The sequence below is a fragment of the Salmo salar genome, chromosome 10, assembly GCF_965601325.2.
Source record: "Salmo salar chromosome 10, fSalSal1, whole genome shotgun sequence".
Classification (NCBI taxonomy): domain Eukaryota; kingdom Metazoa; phylum Chordata; class Actinopteri; order Salmoniformes; family Salmonidae; genus Salmo; species Salmo salar.
In genome coordinates this window covers 31,660,747-31,674,482 of record NC_138300.1, presented here as the reverse complement: position 1 = coordinate 31,674,482, position 13,736 = coordinate 31,660,747, and the positions used below count along the sequence as shown (strand labels likewise).

Below are 13,736 nucleotides of genomic sequence, written 5' to 3'. Positions count from 1 at the left end.
TGATGGGCAATGTAGTGTTTAAGGACAAAAGACGGCATCCAATGCTGCTCCAAACGCGCACTCGTCGTTACAACATCAGGACCGTTAGAATACCCATTAAACCTAGTGGTCGAACAGGGAAATGGTTCACTAAAAATAAGTGCTGTGTTTTGTGTAAGCTTACCCTGGCGTGATGTTTTGATAATCATGCAAATCTCGCTAGGACAAGGTGACTTATCAATATATTTTCCTGTATTAGCTGCTAATGTGGCTAGTCGGAACTAAACTCGGTAATGTCCGACATGGTATCTGGTTGTAGTTATACATGTACTGTGTTCAACGAATCAGATATTTCCAAGTTGCCTAGTCCGACTACCATATGAACGCGGTATTACTCGCGTTAAAAAAATGTTGGATGGAAACGTTGGTGTCATCCAAAAATTGCTTATTAGTGGGGTGATTGTAGTCTAATCGGGTGGACTATTTCAGGTTTGGATATTTTGCTTATCGTAATGGACACGCGTTCCATGTCAGAACTTCCAACTCAGCTCAAGCAGAGGAAATGGCCCTTAGTACGTCACTACTTCTTGGTCGCTACCTGATCCTATTGGTGTACCGCAGTACTGCCCTAATGCTATTGGCCGAGAGGAGAACTTGAGGATAGAATCGAGCAGGGTAACAGAGCAACAGAAGACAGCAAGGAGCGGCGAGGGGACGGCTGAATGAAAATTCGCCTAGCTACATCGACCGTAGTTTTAGGAAAGTGCCACCCTCCCTTCAATATTTCATAATCAAACGTTAGATTAAAAAAATATCTTGCTAGTAAAATCCTAAAATAGCGAGGATGTTGGTCCCCGCGGGAAGATAATGAAGCGGTTGCGCGTTTTGTTCGTGTGCCTCATTGTAGCTGTCCTTTGCTGGTAAGCACTTCTTAAATGCTTTTCATTGTGGTAGTAACGCTAGCTTTTGACTGTCACGTTACGTCGAACAAATGACAGAACTCGAAAGCACCATTGGAAAACTGTTATACTGATATTATGACCTTGTCCTTTCGTGGTGTGGGATGCTTTTTTTGTCCCTCGAGACATTTTAAGGTAACACATATGTTGGCTAGCTCGCATCGTCAAGGGGGTGTGACTGGCTAGCTAACGTTAACACAAGCGGGTGACGTTGTATAACGCCGTGTTGTTGAAAATCATTCTTGTTTAAAAAGAACACTGACATATGTTGCTAACTCTATAGATTATTCAATCCTCTCATATGTTAAACGAAGATAGCTGATGGTGTACCCTACTGGCTAACTAGTTAATCTGTTTTCTCAACTCAGTCGTCCATGGCTTGTCAGGCACACCGATAATACATGCTTCTTCTAGTTGGTTTGACTAACAGTTACTGAACATTATGCTTTCCTCCTAGTTAGATATAGCAGCTAGTTATATTAGAAGGTGGACATCTACTAGTATTTACTATTTTTCACAAGTGGTCCTGATGCAGTACTTGACTAACATCTATAAATCAGCTAACTAGCTGTAAAACTTTCTAGCCAGTTGCTTGTCTTGTGTTCTTACCAATTCACAGAGGTAAAGCTGACAGGTGGTGGATTATCACTGGTCGTGGTCCAGCATTGGTTAACCACTTATAAGAGCCACTGACACAGCAGCTAACAATACCCAGGACTGGTTACAGGTGATTTAGATGCTCAGTAGCATGCCACGTTTCTCCAGATGGGTAGCTACAGATTGGATGCCAAATAATGTGATATAACCAAAGATTTCTGGTGTTCGTTACTGGGCATTACAGAAAACACTCATACAAACAGCCGCCATAGTTGAAAAATCTAACTTGTTCTTGCCGACACTTTCTTTATTTTCGATTCGGTGAAAATTGTATCTCAAATGTCAGTTTACAGTTGCAGGTGGTTCTATGATTACCAGTGAAAAGAAAGTTATATTAAATCCTTGTTTTGCCACACATCTAGCATTTTGCATCGTCTTTGCAGGAACCAGTCATTTGTATGTGACGTGGCCATGTGTAGAAATAGATGATAGCACGTCACACAGTGTGACCAAAACAAAGATCTACACACATGCAAGTGGCATGTTTCACTGGATACAAAACATTACATTTATCTTTCTGAATTTTCTATAGTTTTTGTAAACCCACATGCAACTGGAAACTGACATTTTAGATACAATTTTCACTGAATCGAGAACGAAGAAAGTATTGCCAAGAACAGGTTAGTTTAAAAATCTATGGCAGTGGTTTGTATGGTGCTTTCCTGTAATGGACACCAAAACGTTGGTTATATCACATTATCTGGTGTGCAATCTGTAGCTACCAGATAGGCTGAGTGACTAGCATTAGACAACTAGCTAGGGTTGTCACAATACCAGTATCGCAATACTACAATACCTGATTTCCCATGGCAAAAAGGAAAATGCGAAGCACACTAAATTCTTTGGTCCTTTAAAAAACATACTGTATGTAAAATATTGTGTGCTCTAGATTGGAAAATAAACGTGATTCTGGGTGACAACATAAGGTTGCATGTTTCCAACATTAGGACTGTTTTCCCTCAGGAAATGAAGTCTGTTTTTGTTTCCTTTGTATCGTCATACTGGTATCGTGATAACCCTAACTACACAGCTTGGAAAGAGACTACAGGGGCCTCCCAGGTGGCGCAGTGGTCTAAGGCTGTGCCACCAGAGATTCTGGGTTCGAGCCTCACTGAGAATCTATACTGTGCACATTTTTAGCAGTCCAGCAGTAAAAAGAAATTACACTATAGAAAAGTCCATTATGGTTTTCTATAATGTAAATATGTGACTGCAGTATGCCTCCTATCAGTAAAGTGTTGATTTGAATATTGGTGCTGTGAGATTGATTGCATGTAGTTAAATAAATGGCTTTACTGTTCTCAAACATGCCTTTGAACTGTACACAGACAGACTAGATGTATGTAGGGCTGTGGCGGTCCCGAAATTTCATCTGCTAGTGATTGTCAAGCAAATAACTGTCGGTCTCATGGTAATTGACACTTAATTAGGAAACACATTTAGCAACTCCTGGCCTACAAGCCATTTTTAAAAAGTCTAATGAATCCATGTAATATACAGTTGAAGTCGGAAGTTTACATACACCTTAGCCAAATACATTTTAACAACATTTTTCACAATTCCTGACATTTAATCCTAGTAACAATTCCCTGTCTCAGTTCAGTTAGATCACCACTTTATTTTAAGAATGTGACATGTCAGAATAATAGAGTGATTTATTTCAGCTTTTATTTATTTCATCACATTCCCAGTGAGTCAGAAATGTACATACACTCAATTAGTATTTGGTAGCATTGCCTTTAAATTGAGTCAAATGTTTCGGGTCGCCTTCCACAAGCTTCCCACAATAAGTGTAGGTGAATTTTGGCCCATTCCTCCTGACAGAGATGGTGTAACTGAGTCAGGTTTGAAGGCCTCCTTGCTCGCACATGCTTTTTCAGTTCTGCCCACAAATTTTCTATAGGTTTGAGGTCAGGGCTTTGTGATGGCCACTCCAATACCTTGACTTTGTTGTCCTTAAGCTATTTTGCCACAACTTTGGAAGTATGCTTGGGGTCATTGTCCATTTGGAAGACCCATTTGCGACCAAGCTTTAACTTCCTGACTGATATCTTGATGTTGCTTCAATATATCCTCATAATATTCCTCCCTCATGATGCCATCTATTTTGTGAAGTGCACCAGTCCCTCCTGCAGTAAAGCACCCCCACTACATGATGCTGCCACCCCCGTGCTTCACGGTTGGGATGGTGTTTTTCGGCTTGCAAGCCTCCCCCGTTTTCCTCCAAAAATAACAATGGTCATTATGGCCAAACAGTTCTATTTTTGTTTCATCAGACCAGAGGACATTTCTCCAAAAAGTACCATCTTTGTCCCCATGTGCAGTTGCAAACTATAACCGTAGTTTTTATGGCGGGTTTGGAGCTGAGCAGTCTTTCAGATTATGTCGATATAACAGTCGTTGTACTGTGGATCTAGATACTTTTGTACATGTTTCCTCCAGCATTTTCACAAGGTCCTTTGCTGTTGTTCTGGGATTGATTTGCACTTTTTGCACCAAAGTATGTTCATCTCTAGGAGACAGAACACATCTCCTTCCTGAGTGGTATGACGGCTGTGTGGTCACATGGTGTTTATACTACACTGCTCCAAAAAATAAAGGGGGCACTTAAACAACACAATGTAACTCCAAGTCAATCACACTTCTGTGAAATCAAACTGTCCACTTAAGAAGCAACACTGATTGACAATAAATTTCACATGCTGTTGTGCAAATGGAATAGACAACAGGTGGAAATTATAGGCAATTAGCAAGACACCCCCAATAAAGGAGTGGTTCTGCAGGTGGGGACCACAGACCACTTCTCAGTTCCTATGCTTCCTGGCTGATGTTTTGGTCACTTTTGAATGCTGGCGGTGCTTTCACTCTAGTGGTAGCATGAGACGGAGTCTACAACCCACACAAGTGGCTCAGGTAGTGCAGCTCATCCAGGATGGCACATCAATGCGAGCTGTGGCAAGGTTTGCTGTGTCGGTCAGCGTAGTGTCCAGAGCATGGAGGCGCTACCAGGAGACAGGCCAATACATCAGGAGATGTGGAGGAGGCCGTAGGAGGGCAACAACCCAGCAGCAGGACCGCTACCTCCGCCTTTGTGCAAAAAGGAGCTTGAGAAACACTGCCAGAGCCCTGCAAAATGACCTCCAGCAGGCCACAAATGTGCATGTGTCTGCTCAAACGGTCAGAAACAGACTCCATGAGGGCCCGACGTCCACAGGTGGGGGTTGTGCTTACAGCCCAACACCGTGCAGGACATTTGGCATTTGCCAGAAAACACCAAGATTGGAAAATTCGCCACTGGCGCCCTGTGCTCTTCACAGATGAAAGCAGGTTCACACTGAGCACATGTGACAGTCTGGAGATGCCGTGGAGAACGTTCTGCTGCCTGCAACATCCTCCAGCATGACCGGTTTGGCAGTGGGTCAGTCATGGTGAGGGGCGGCATTTCTTTGGGGGGCCGCACAGACCTCCATGTGCTCGCCAGAGGTAGCCTGACTGCCATTAGGTGAGATCCTCAGACCCCTTGTGAGACCATATGCTGGTGCGGTTGGCCCTGGGTTCCTCCTAATGCAAGACAATGCTAGACCTCATGTGGCTGGAGTGTGTCAGCAGTTCCTGCAAGAGGAAGGCATTGATGCTATGGACTGGCCTGCCCATTCCCCAGACCTGAATCCAATTGAGCACATCTGGGACATCATGTCTCGCTCCATCCACCAACGCCACGTTGCACCACAGACTGTCCAGGAGTTGGCGGATGCTTTAGTCCAGGTCTGGGAGGAGATCCCTCAGGAGACCATCCGCCACCTCATCAGGAGCATGCCCAGGCGTTGTAGGGAGGTCATACAGGCACGTGGAGGCCACACACACTACTGAGCCTCATTTTGACTTGTTTTAAGGACATTACATCAAAGTTGGATCAGCCTGTAGTGTGGTTTTCCACTTTAATTTTGAGTGTGACTCCAAATCCAAACCTCCATGGGTTGATAAATTGGATTTCCATTGATTATTTTTGTGTGATTTTTGTTGTCGGCACATTCAACTATGTAAAGAAAAAAGTATTTAATAAGATTATTTCTTTCAGTCAGATCTAGGATGTGTTGTTTAAGTGTTCCCTTTATTTTTTTGAGCAGTATATATAAACTATTGTTTGTACAGATGAACGTGGTACCTTCAGGCGTTTGGAAATTGCTCCAGGCATGAACCAGACTTGTGGAGGTCTTGGCTTATTTCTTTTGATTTTCCCATGATGTCAAGCAAAGAGGCACTGAGTTTGAAGGTAGGCCTTGAACTACATCCACAGGTACACCTCCAATTGACTCAGGGTAATTGACATAATTTATCAGAAGCTTCTAAAGCCATGACATTTTCTGGGATTTTCCAAGCTGTTTAAAGGCGCAGTCAACTTAGTGTATGTAAACTTCTGACCCACTTGAAATGTGATATATAGTGAAATAATCTGTCTGTAAACAATTGTTGGAAAAATGACTTGTCATGTACAAAGTAGATGTCCTAACTGACTTGCCAAAACTATAGTTTGTTAACAAGAAATTTGTGGAGTGGTTGAAAAACGATTTTTAATGACTCCAACCTAAGTGTATGTAATCTTCCGACTTCAACTGTAGCCTACACCTTCACAATAAATCCATTATTTATTTTAGACAGGTCTAAACCAGCATGATATGAAAAAAAAGTATTCTATTTCAGAAGAAAAGAATAGCATACTTTGAGTTGTCCTTATGTGTCTATGTCAAATGGCTGTGGGCTACACTAGTTTATTTAGCAGACAAGATTTGCCTATAATTACATGGCATTATTTTATAGTATGAAGAAAGAAATTGAACAAAGCTGAATGAAATCTAAATATTTTCTCCGAACGATTTGTGTCGGTGCGCACATGCGGCTGTTCTGTGTTGAGCAGTTAACAAAGAAACAGGTACTCCTATATGCTTAATTTAGTTATTTATGTAACATTAGTTGTGATACAAATGTAGGGCTATATGTTTATTTTTACTAAATATTCCAAACATGTTGTGGGATGCGATAGATCACTAATATAACCACTAGCATCAAAAAACCTGATTTAAGCAATGAGCCTGACGCAACAGGTGAGAACGTTTAGCTTAAAATGCTGATAAACTATAAGGCTATTCCTTCACATTGTAAGCGCAGGAATGTGCACATGGTTGTAGGTTATAAGTGCGAGTGTTCTATTAGCGGAAAACACCATTTATCAAAAGTAACTGCAAATGAAATTATGTATGTAATGCTTTTATTATAAAGGTGCATTTTTATTGTGAAAATTATCTTCCCCAAATTTGAAACCCACTCACTGTGTATGCATGTTTGCCTGTTCGGCTCTACACCCGTTGTAAAGCGGATTAATGTGCTTGATTTTTAAGAAGTTATTTGGCCACTTTAGTTGTCATACAAACCTTGAGGTGTGCGGCTATGATTCTTATGCTGGACATCATTCACAAGTGATAATATATTGTTACCCATCAGACTATTCTTGATTTTTGTATTTACATATATTATTTAGTCTGTGACATTTTATTTAGATTGGACCATTGTCATGCACCTGTATTGAAACGGGGGCAGCGGGAAAAAGTACACGCCATCTATTCACTTAAATAGCGAATTGAGGACACTTTAATGTGCTTAATATTAGGGAAGTTGAGAAATAAATATAGTAGGCCTAGCCTATAGAAAGCTGATGGCCGCTAATAAAAATAGGATCCCATCACTCTGTTTTCTAGTCTATAAAAATGTTGCGCAGCATGATCTGATGGGCTCTCATTAAGTGTTTGATTAGATGTTCATATACATTTGCATTGATGTCAGAGTGATTAGAGGGACAACAGAGTGCTGAGTACCAGGCAGTTAGCAAGTTTGGTAGGCTACTAATGACCATCAGCAGCATCAGAGCTTGGAAAAGCCTAATCAAGGTGACTAAAATGGTCGTGTGGAATTTGACTGCCGTCATGACTCGTGACCGCCGGTGTGGCGATAATACGGTCACTGCAACAGCCTTACATATATGTATGAGTCCGGAGTTAAAAGGCTTTCGTTGTTCTGCGCTTGCGTCAAAGTGAGTGAAGTGGCTCCAATCCCCCCTAAGGTGAGGTTAGTCTATAAGAAACAGACGTGAAAGGGTATGGCTGTGGGTTTTAGCTTGGGAGAATCTCAATTGTGTGCTCCAGCGTCCTCTCTCCTTGCGACCTTCTCAAAACCCATTAGATGAGAGAGCCAGAGGTCCATCCTCCAATGAGTTTTGAGAAGGAGGAGAGGGGACGTGAGAAGTAGGCTATGCAATTTGAGATTCTCTCCTTGTGTATATACTAGAAGTCGACCGACTATGATTTTTCAGCGCCGATACCGATTGTTGGAGGACCAAAAAAAGCCGCTACCGATTAATCGGCCAATTTTTATATAATGACAATTACAACAATACTGAAAGAAAGCTTATTTTAACCTAATACAATACATACATAAAATGAATTTAGTCTCAAATAAATAATGAAACATGCTCAATTTGGTTTAAATAATGCAAAAACAGTGTTGAAGGTAAAAGTGCAATATGTGCTAACGTTTAAGTTCCTTGCTCAGAACATATGAACAATATTCCCAGTAAAGAAATATTAGGTTGCAGTTATAGGAATTATGACGCGTCGACTATTTCTCTCTATACCATTTGTATTTCATATACCTTTTTGACTATTGGATGTTCTTATAGGCACTTTAGTATTACCAGCCTAATCTCAGGAGTTGATAGACTTGAAGTCATAAACAGAGCTGTGGTCAAGCATTGCTAAGAGCTGCTGGCAAACGCAGTAAAGTTTGAATGAATGCTTACGAACCTGCTGCCGCCTACCACCGCTCAGTCAGACTGCTCTATCAAATATCAAATCATAGACTTAATTATAATATAATAAACACAGAAATACAAGCCTTTGGTCATTAATGGTCAAATCCGGAAACTGTCATTTCGAAAACAAAATGTTTATTCTTTCAGTGAAATACGGAACCGTTACGTATTTTATCGAACTGGTGGCATCTCTAAATATTGCTGTTACATTGCACAACATTAAATGTTATGTCATACTTATGTAAAATTCTGCCAAATTAGTTTGCAACAAGCCAGGCGGCCTAAACTGTTGCATATACCCTGACTGTGTGCAATGAACGCAAGAGAAGTGACACAATTTCCCTAGTTAATATTGCCTGCTAACATTAATTTCTTAACTAAATATCTAGGGTTAAAAAAATCTACTTCTATGTATTGATTTAAGAAAGGCAAAAGATGTTTATGGTTAGGTACATTCGTGGAACTTTTGTGCTTGTTTCGCAAATGCGCCTTTGTTAAATCATCACCCGTTTGGCGAAGTAGGCTGTGATTCGATGATAAATTAACAGGCACCGCATTGATTATATGCAACGCAGGACAAGCTAGTTAACCTAGTAATATCAACCATTTGTAGTTAACTAGTGACTATTTGAAGATTGCTTGTTTTTTATAAGTTTAATGCTAGCTAGCAACTTACCTTGGCTCCTTGCTGCACTCGCATAACAGGTAGTCAGCCTGCCACGCAGTATCCTCATGGAATGCAATGTAATCGGTGTCCAAAAATGCCGATTACCGATTGTTATGGAAACTTGAAATCGGCCCTAATTAATCAGCCATGCCGATTTAATTGGCCGACCTCTAGTGTATATACTCCTGGTTTCTTGTAGAGTTGAATTTCTACTGTTTTTATTTAGGAAATTACAGCCCACACTAGTGCTCGAGAGCTGCCTTTACACTGTACTGTCTCAGAAGATTGACTTACTCTTTCCATCTCTACCCGTCTCCATACCAGCTCAAGCACCTATTGGTAAGAAGAATTGAATCATTTGTATGAAATCATGTGCCATTCCTTTGTTCCATGTATTGTCTTGAGCCTTTCAAGCTTCAGCTGATTAGTTTTAGGCCGTTGAGTTTGAACTGCTCATGTTTTATTCATCATGACATGGCTGACACAGTTTGTTCATTAATAAATAAAACACAAAAATCTGCTGAGTTTTCAGCCACGCATGACTTCTGAGAAGCCTTGCAAATGGCAAACTGAGATTATATAGCTTTAAATGTAATTTATTAAGTTCTGTACCACTAGTTAGGTTCCTAGATTAAATTTAGTAATAAACTAATTGGTTAGTTATGCTAGTTTCTTATTCTGTTATCCTGATTCCTACCTAACTCGTGTTTTGAGCCTGTGGTCTATTTTGGTACACAGCTCTGGTCTCTCACATTACAGTGCATTTTTAGACCCCTGAGTATCGTAATCATGTTATGGAAAAATAATTATTAACTGAGGGGGTATATTAGAATTTTATGGATTTTAATCATTTTTCCAGGTGAGTTTGATGCAAATATACCTGTTCACTACCATCTCCCTCCCATACAGTAGGTAATATCCATTTAGGCATACACAACCTGACTCATTTACTTAGATTAATCTGAATTCCTTCATTTGTTAGGGAATATGGTGTGTTCTGGTAAAGCCTGGGGAGTTTTTAGTTTTTGTGTGAAATAGGATGTGAGAGCGATGGAGGATATGTTTTTATTGTTATATTTAGCTCCACTCTTTCTGTTCTACCATGTCCTACCCAATCCTCTCTGTACTGAATGTCTGTGGAGAGGAGGAGCAGGCATGTCGTTGCCAATCAGCCAGCCCAGAGGGAAGTGAAGGGGTTAAACGTACGTCTATATAACATATAACATATTGAAAACAGTACTATAGCAATGAGGTTTGTGCAGTAGGCTATATGTCCAATATGTTATCACTGCATATTGTAGGGCTCGACATTAACGCTTGCCCTGGACAAGTGGGGGGAAAAAATATCATTGTTAGACAAGAATATAGATATGTTATCCAAATGGACTACATTTTTTAATAATCATGAAAAATCACTGTCAAACAATTGGGCTACTCAGATCAGAATTGGATCAGTGTCCTGCAGATTAAATGTGTTTCACACTTTCCTCCCGATCTCTGCAGAGCGCATCAGAATATGGTATTGTAGGCCTGCATTGACCGGCACGAGAGAGGTCTTTCAATCATGCAGCGAGCCTACAGTAACTGCGTGTGCACATTTGTTGATATTCATTGCTAGTTAGTGAGTTATTTGCCCATTTATAATTTTTGGTCACCAATGAAAGTCCTGGAAAAGTCATGTTGTGCACATCACCTGAGTGTGCCAGACCATACCACATTGTAAACAATCAGCTGCTCTATAGGACCTTGTTAAGATGACTTTGTTTGAGCAGGGTTGGACACCAGTATCTCGCCAGATGGAGTGTTGAAGGACCGTGTGTTTTATACAGTAGCCTATCAGTGCAGTTTTTTACTTTGGGGCGGGGTGGGGTTAACTGCCTGGCTCAAGACCACAACGGCAGGAGATACTGTATAATACATGGGATCAGAGACCAGCAGCCTTCCTTTGCCAAAACCAGTGATGATAATTAATGTTCTTTTGTTAAGTGGTTTCTTGCATCATACAACACCATTTTCAGTCACATTTTTGGCCCACGTTGTTACTTTATTTTTTGGGGAGGAGGGGGGGGGGCTTTCAGACAAGTAAAAAATCAGTCCTACTCGTCCAAAGGTGGCTTAGAAAATATAGTCAAGCCCTGTATTGGCTTTGCTTGAATTGCCCTACAAATGCATTGTTATTCAGACCATTTTTTATATATATTTTTATTTTTGTTATAACATTTTAGGTAGTGTATATGATCACACTGTTAATAGATCAGTTGTTGTATTACTTGTGAGACAGCAGAGTGAGCATACGTTTAAATAATTAGCTTTTTTTCTTTACTGGGCTGATGGTGCCTGCATGTGGTCAGTCTCAGTGGAGGGAGAGGGCAGCAGACTGAGGGTCAGTCTCAGTGGAGGGAGAGGGCAGCAGACTGAGGGTCAGTCTCAGTGGAGGGAGAGGGCAGCAGACTGAGGGTCAGTCTCAGTGGAGGGAGAGGGCAGCAGACTGAGGGTCAGTCTCAGTGGAGGGAGAGGGCAGCAGACTGAGGGTCAGTCTCAGTGGAGGGAGAGGGCAGCAGACTGAGGGTCAGTCTCAGTGGAGGGAGAGGGCAGCAGGCTGAGGGTCAGTCTCAGTGGAGGGAGAGGGCAGCAGGCTGAGGGTCAGTCTCAGTGGAGGGAGAGGGCAGCAGGCTGAGGGTCAGTCTCAGTGGAGGGAGAGGGCAGCAGGCTGAGGGTCAGTCTCAGTGGAGGGAGAGGGCAGCAGGCTGAGGGTCAGTCTCAGTGGAGGGAGAGGGCAGCAGGCTGAGGGTCAGTCTCAGTGGAGGGAGAGGGCAGCAGACTGAGGGTCAGTCTCAGTGGAGGGAGAGGGCAGCAGACTGAGGGTCAGTCTCAGTGGAGGGAGAGGGCAGCAGGCTGAGGGTCAGTCTCAGTGGAGGGAGAGGGCAGCAGACTGAGGGTCAGTCTCAGTGGAGGGAGAGGGCAGCAGACTGAGGGTCAGTCTCAGTGGAGGGAGAGGGCAGCAGGCTGAGGGTCAGTCTCAGTGGAGGGAGAGGGCAGCAGGCTGAGGGTCAGTCTCAGTGGAGGGAGAGGGCAGCAGGCTGAGGGTCAGTCTCAGTGGAGGGAGATGGCAGCAGGCTGAGGGTCAGTCTCAGTGGAGGGAGAGGGCAGCAGGCTGAGGGTCAGTCTCAGTGGAGGGAGAGGGCAGCAGGCTGAGGGTCAGTCTCAGTGGAGGGAGAGGGCAGCAGACTGAGGGTCAGTCTCAGTGGAGGGAGAGGGCAGCAGACTGAGGGTCAGTCTCAGTGGAGGGAGAGGGCAGCAGGCTGAGGGTCAGTCTCAGTGGAGGGAGAGGGCAGCAGACTGAGGGTCAGTCTCAGTGGAGGGAGAGGGCAGCAGGCTGAGGGTCAGTCTCAGTGGAGGGAGAGGGCAGCAGGCTGAGGGTCAGTCTCAGTGGAGGGAGAGGGCAGCAGGCTGAGGGTCAGTCTCAGTGGAGGGAGAGGGCAGCAGGCTGAGGGTCAGTCTCAGTGGAGGGAGAGGGCAGCAGGCTGAGGGTCAGTCTCAGTGGAGGGAGAGGGCAGCAGACTGAGGGTCAGTCTCAGTGGAGGGAGAGGGCAGCAGACTGAGGGTCAGTCTCAGTGGAGGGAGAGGGCAGCAGACTGAGGGTCAGTCTCAGTGGAGGGAGAGGGCAGCAGGCTGAGGGTCAGTCTCAGTGGAGGGAGAGGGCAGCAGGCTGAGGGTCAGTCTCAGTGGAGGGAGAGGGCAGCAGACTGAGGGTCAGTCTCAGTGGAGGGAGAGGGCAGCAGGCTGAGGGTCAGTCTCAGTGGAGGGAGAGGGCAGCAGGCTGAGGGTCAGTCTCAGTGGAGGGAGAGGGCAGCAGGCTGAGGGTCAGTCTCAGTGGAGGGAGAGGGCAGCAGGCTGAGGGTCAGTCTCAGTGGAGGGAGAGGGCAGCAGGCTGAGGGTCAGTCTCAGTGGAGGGAGAGGGCAGCAGACTGAGGGTCAGTCTCAGTGGAGGGAGAGGGCAGCAGACTGAGGGTCAGTCTCAGTGGAGGGAGAGGGCAGCAGACTGAGGGTCAGTCTCAGTGGAGGGAGAGGGCAGCAGACTGAGGGTCAGTCTCAGTGGAGGGAGAGGGCAGCAGGCTGAGGGTCAGTCTCAGTGGAGGGAGAGGGCAGCAGACTGAGGGTCAGTCTCAGTGGAGGGAGAGGGCAGCAGACTGAGGGTCAGTCTCAGTGGAGGGAGAGGGCAGCAGGCTGAGGGTCCGCCTCTGAACACCCTTTCCCGCTCTGACCAAAAGGGACGCCGTCTTCCAGCTGATGGTGAAACTCCAGTTGCACTGCATTATTTCTGCCACCTGTGCAAATTCATGTTGTTACTCCTATGAACAGAGAAAATGAAATATTCCTCCATTATTAAAAAAGACCCAAGCCTATCAATACTTTCCTACTCGTTCATTGGAGCTGCAGTGCTGGTTGTAGCGAGAGTGGTGTTGAATACCAAGTGTTGACAGTGCTGAGTAAGAACTTAAACATGAAGTCACTCATTAAAACAGCAGCTCTTCACTGTGTTCGTCTCTCTCTAGTCATGGTTCTTAGTTTTAATCTCACTGTGTTCGTCTCTCTCTAGTCATGGTTCTTA

The 13,736-nt window shown here is 43.9% G+C and overlaps 1 protein-coding gene across 7 annotated transcripts in view; it reads left to right on the top strand.

Moving 5' to 3' along the window:
- Positions 1–638: 638 nt before the first annotated feature.
- The window catches only part of suco (SUN domain containing ossification factor), a 96,481-nt gene continuing 83,383 nt past the window's right edge, over positions 639–13,736 (top strand). For 4 of the 7 annotated variants that reach the window (XM_014216861.3, XM_014216860.3, XM_014216858.3 and 1 more), the window contains exon 1: positions 639–899. In XM_014216861.3, coding sequence (XP_014072336.3) covers positions 847–899 — 53 coding nt within the window. In that variant the 5' untranslated portion in view covers positions 639–846. The remainder of the gene's footprint in view (positions 900–13,736) is intronic. The other 3 variants (XM_014216857.3, XM_082956902.1, XM_014216865.3) reach the window with 1 other exon arrangement.